This window comes from Bombina bombina, chromosome 3 (assembly GCF_027579735.1).
Source record: "Bombina bombina isolate aBomBom1 chromosome 3, aBomBom1.pri, whole genome shotgun sequence".
NCBI lineage: Eukaryota > Metazoa > Chordata > Amphibia > Anura > Bombinatoridae > Bombina > Bombina bombina.
The window spans coordinates 127,528,727-127,534,726 of NC_069501.1; the positions used below are offsets into that span (position 1 = coordinate 127,528,727).

The 6,000-nt window shown below is 39.0% G+C and overlaps 1 protein-coding gene across 1 annotated transcript in view; it reads left to right on the forward strand.

Moving 5' to 3' along the window:
* The window catches only part of LTN1 (listerin E3 ubiquitin protein ligase 1), a 297,783-nt gene extending 292,094 nt beyond the window's left edge, over positions 1-5,689 (forward strand). Inside the window, exon 30 of the mRNA XM_053705992.1 lies at positions 4,223-5,689. Coding sequence (XP_053561967.1) covers positions 4,223-4,285 — 63 coding nt within the window. The 3' untranslated portion in view covers positions 4,286-5,689. The remainder of the gene's footprint in view (positions 1-4,222) is intronic.
* Positions 5,690-6,000: the final 311 nt, after the last annotated feature.

A 6,000-nucleotide genomic window follows, 5' to 3' on the forward strand; every position in this document is an offset into this window, starting at 1 on the left:
CAGCCTCCCACCTAACACATCACACCCCCTGATCCCTCCCAAACAGCTCTCTTCCCTCCCCCACCCCACAATTGTCCCCGCCATCTTAAGTACTGGCAGAAAGTCTGCCAGTACTAAAATAAAAAGGTATGTCTTTTTTTTTTTTAATAGCATATTTACATATGCTGCTGTGTAGGGTGCCCCCAACCTCCCTGACCCCCCCCCCCCCCCCAACAGCTCTCTAACCCCCCCTCTACCTTATTTGGTGCCATATTGGGTACAGTTTATACAAAAAGATATATATATATATATATATATTTTTTTTATTTTTTTTTGTAGTGTAGCTTCCCCCCCCCCCCCCAAAAGACCATCCTCCCAAATCCCTTAGCCATTTATTAACCAATTCCCTCCCCCCTTTCTCCCACTTAGAAGTATTTTTTTTCTGTAGTGCAGCGGTTCCCACCCGCTCCCTCCCTGTGCACGCCCGCCACCTCCCTGTGCACGCGCGTGCCCCCGGCGACCACGCCCACGATCCCGCCCCCACTTAGTCATAAAAGCCATCAATGGCCGCCCACCCGCCTCCCACTTTGGCTCCCACCCACCAACGATTTTCGGCCATCAATGTGTGGTGCAGAGAGGGCCACAGAGTGTCTCTCTCTGCACCGGAGGGGTAAGAAGGGTTATTGCAGGATGCCTCGATATCGAGGCATCACTGCAATAACTGGAAAGCGGCTGGAAGCGATCAGGATCGCTTCCAGCCACTTTAAACCCCAACGTCATACAGGGTACGTCGCTGATCTTTAAAACCAGTTTGTGCAAGACGTACCCTGTACTACATGAGTCGTTAAGGGGTTAAATAACATTACCAGAAAAGTTAATATAGATCTTTAGCCCAAAAAGTTGAATGGATGGTTTCCGACCAACACCCTTTGTTAAAACATATATATATATATATATATATATATATATATATACAGGTATACCCCACTCATACAGCGGGTTAGGGACTGGAGCCCCGCTGTAAAGTGAAAACCGCCTTAAAGTGAAACATGGCAGTTTTAGCTATCTTTTCATTTGCCAGTGTGTTTAAAAACTTAAAAACATGTTTAAGCTAACATATATTAGAGGTGCAATATTGCTATGTTTAGTTTAACACTAGCTCAGCACAGTATTCAATAAATACTGTACCTGTAAAATAGTGACAATTACTATTGGGTGTAGCGCTGTGAGACACATTTTTAATATACAGTACATACATATATACATAATGTGACAGAGGATATTATTTTCAAAATGTACAGATATGACCCAATGAAAATGCTGATTTCAGTATTCTGAGTATATCAAAGTTCTGCCAGCTGACTGACTATTGTTGATTGATTCAAAAGTTTGGATTGTACAGCACTATTTTGTCCCTAAATAAGTATATCTTATCTATACAAATCACAAACAAGCTAGTTTAGGTGCATTATTCTTGTATATGCACTTGTGATGTTTCATAGTGTTCACTGAAGAATTTGTAAGTTGAGATATCAAGACTTATCCAGATGAGCTATTCAGGGAGATCAGTCATTGCAGTTTGTTGTTACTTAAAGGGTCATAAAAAGGTAAAAACTAAATGCTCTTATATGTTAGAACATTTTATTATTGCACTTTTCCTTGCATATACTTATGTGTTTATCCCGTGCAAAGGAATTAAACCGTTATAATTCATCCAGATCAGCAATGCACTACTGGGATCTAGCATATGTGTATAGCAACCAATAACCAACTAGCTCACTGTAGAGCGCAGCAACTTATGAGGCTACCTAGGTATGCTTTTTTAAACAATGGAAGCCAAGAGAATGAGGTCAGTCTTTTACAATTCCACACTATCTGAACCATGAAAGAGCAGAAGTCTTCAAGCCATGGGGGACATTTCTATTTAGTTTTCTTTTAAAGGTTTTGACATTCTGGCAGCTATGGCTGCTTAACCCCTTAACGACCGAGGACGTGCAGGGTACGTCCTCAAAAAAAAGGGCAGGTTAACGCCTGAGGACCGTACCCTGCACGTCCTCGGTTGTGGAAAGCAGCTGGAAGCGATTCCCGCTCGCTTCCAGCTGCTTCCGGTTATTGCAGTGATGCCTCGATATGGGGGCATCCTGCAATAACCTTTTAAAGCCATCGGTGCAGAGAGAGCCACTCTGTGGCCCTCTCTGCACCGGAGATCAGTGGCTCAAAGCGTTGGTGGGTGGGAGCCGGACCGGGGAGGCGGGCGTGGCGGCCATCGATGGCCCTGGTGATGTGGAGGGGGGGCGGGATCGAGGGCGGGGGATGGGCCGGGGGGCGTGCACGGACGCGCGCAGCGCGTGCACGGGAGGGTGGGGGGCGGGCGCGTGCAACGGGAGGGAGCGGGTGGGAACCGCTACGCTACAGAAAATCAAATTGTATAAAAATGTTAAAAAATGGGTAAAACAAAAATGATCAGCAAGGTGGTGGGGGTTTCTCTGTGTGGGGGGGAAGCTACAACTACAGAAAAAACCCATACAAACAAAAAAAAGCACTTTTTTTTGCAAACTGGGGTACTGGTCAGACAGAGCCAGTACCCAAGATGGCCCCCCATGAGGCAGAGGGCGAGGGTTAGAGAGCGGTTTTGGGGGGGATCAGGGAGGTTGGGGGCTAGGGGGGATCCTACACAGTAGCATATGTAAATATGCTTAATTTTTTTTATTTTTTTTTTAAAAACCCTTTTTATTTTAGTACTGGCAGACTTTCTGCCAGTACTTAAGATGGCGGGGGACAATTGTGGGGTGGGGGAGGGAAGGGAGCTGTTTTGAGGATCAGGGGGGTGGGATGTGTCAGGTGGGAGGCTGATCTCTACACTAAAGCTAAAATTAACCCTGCAAGCTCCCTACAAACTCCCTAATTAACCCCTTCACTGCTAGCCATAATACACGGTGTGAGGGCCAGCAGGATTTAGCGGCCTTCTAATTACCAGAAAGCAACGCCAAAGTCATATATGTCTGCTATTTCTGAACAAAGGGGATCCCATACAAGTATTTACAACCATTTGTGCCCATAATTGCCAAGCAGCTGTTTGTAAATTATTTCAGTGAGAAACCTAAAAATTGTGAAAATTTTACTTTTTTTTCAATTTGATCGCATTTGGCGGTGAAATGGTGGCATGAAATATACCAAAATGTGCCTAGATCAATACTTGGGGTTGTTTACTACACTACACTAAAGCTAAAAAATAACCCTACAAGCTCCCTAAAAGCTCCCTAATTAACCCCTTCACTGCTGGGCATAATACACTTGTGGTGCGCAGTGGCATTTAGCGGCCGTCTAATTACCATAAAAGCAACGCCCAAAGCCATATATGTCTGCTATTTCTGAACAAAGGGGATCCCAGAGAAGAATTTACAATCCATTTATGCTATAATAGGCACAAGTTGTTTGTAAATAATTTCAGTGAGAAACCGAAAGTTTGTGAAAAAATTTGTGAAAAAGTGAACGATTTTTTGTATTTGATCGCATTTGGCGGTGCAAAATGGTGGTATGAAATATACCAAAATTCGGCCTAGATCAATACTTTGGGATGTCTACTAAAAAAATATATATACATGTCAATGGATATTCAGGGATTCCTGAAAGATATCAGTGTCCCAATGTAACTAGCGCTTAATTTTGGAAAAAAGTGCGTTTGGAAATAGCAAAGTGCTATTGTAATTATGGCCCTATAACTTGCAAAAAAAGCAAAAGAACATGTTAACATTGGGTATTTCTAAACCTAGGACAAAATTTAAAAACTATTTAGCAGGGGTGTTTTTTGGTGGTTTGTAGATATGTAACAAGATTTTTGGGGGGTCAAAGTTAGAAAAAAGTGTTTTTTTTTTCCATTTTTCCTCATATTTTATAATTTTTTTATAGTAAATTATAAGATATGATGAAAATAATGGTATCTTTAGAAAGTCCATTTAATGGCAAGAAAAACGGTATATAATATGTGTGGGTACAGTAAATGAGTAAGAGGAAAATTACAGCTAAACGCAAACACCACAGAAATGCAAAAATAGCCCTGGTCCCAAACGGACAGAAAATGGAAAAGTGCTGTGGTCATTAAGGGGTTAAATAAAAAGGTGAAGGTATTAGTATTACAAATGTCAATGATTTCTGCTAGAGATTATATTTAATAATAATGAGGGTTTTATAAAAAAAAAAAATAACACTGTCACTCATATGTATATTTTTTCTTCTCTTTCAGTACAAATGGTTTACCTCCAGTAACAAGTCCACATGCCCACTTTGCAGAGAGAACTTTTTCTGAAATGTGCTACAACCTGTTTAAAATATTAACACTCAATAAAAATAGTTATCTACAAGCTGGACAGTGAAAGACTGAAATATTTTTTATTCTTACCGTGATTTGTTGGAAGATCTCTGCTCTTCACATAAGCAATATGAAAATCTAATCTAATGAAATACAATGTGAGTTAACTGAGATCTGCAACTCTACGCTTTGTTTGGCCTCAAAGTGTTTAATCCGGACTTTAGGAACAGTTTCCTAATAAATGTTCAGAACATTACCACAGCTATTCATTTGAATTTGCTTTTATTAAAACGTTATTCACATAAAATGTCTTGCAGTATTAGGGTGACCATATTTCCGCTTTAAAAAGGGACACACATGAAAAATACATATGTCAGGGCTGTTTTCAAGGCTGTTTAAAGAAATGTTTTGTATAAGAACCCCAATATATGCATTTTTCATATGTGTCTCTTTTTAAAGCGGCAATATGGTCACCCTATTGCAGTATGGTAAATTTTGCTCTTGATTAAAGCATCCTTGTATAATTCTCCAAATTGGAAGGTTTATTTTTTATAAATTACAGTAACAATCTGGATACTATCTTGTATCTTAAAATGTATAATGTGGAATAAAGTATATTTTATTGTTTAAAACAATTGCAATGTTTATATATAAATGTAATGGTTTTTTAAGCAACATCAAATTCATTATTTAATTTCATTGTTAATGTGTTTTTTTTTTTTTAAATAATAAACTCACCCTCCTGCAACAATTATATCTGCCCCTCCCCATTCAGCCATTAGTTTTTTTTTCTTTAAATTTTGAAAATGACCAATGGATCCAGTTAGAGACTAATATCTGAGTGCAGCATAGCTGTCAGAATTCTACTCTAACGTATTTAAAAAGGGAAACTCGTGTACGAAACGCGTCAGTACTGTTAGACCTTTCACTTCTCGCATGTAGACTGCATTTACAATAAATCATATTTGATTGCTGTGACACTGACCCATTTATTCTTTTTGAATTGTAACTATTTCATAAGAAAAATAGTGAAGTATTACTGCGCAGTAAAGCACGCTGTGTTTTTGTAGTAGTGCATACTGTCCCACTGTTAGCAGGGATGCTCTTGTAACAACAAATTAAGCCTATAGATGCATTCAATTGTAACATTTTATTAAAAAAAAGAAATGAGAGCACAGAAATTGAGGTATTGTAGTATACGCTGGAGTGTGGGTTTATTATTTAAAATAGAGAAAAAGTAAACTTTTTTTGCTTTTTAAAATAGAATGTGAATGATGCAGTGAAATCAATTATTCCCCTTCATGCTCCTTTTAAGTTCCACACGATTCTATTTGCATTAGGAGGATATTGACATAGAATATTGTAAACCAATGTACAAAATTAAAAGATTATTCAAATATATATACTGTATATGTTTAATACATTATCTGAGGAAACTGCTGATAATTGTTTTTGGTTCAGCACTGAAGAGGACTCTTACTGCATTCAGTATAAGTACAGTAGAGGCCTATCCACCAACAGGCTGATGGACAGAAACAATCCCTTTAAAAGTTTTAAGAGACCACTCTGGTTCTCCTGAAAATGATTTGTGTTGCTGTGCATTTTGTTCTTCATGGTTAAATTTTAGGGATATGAAACACCAATTTTTTTTCTTCCATGATTCAGATAGAGCAAACATTTTTAAGCAACTTTACAATTTACTGCTTTTATCA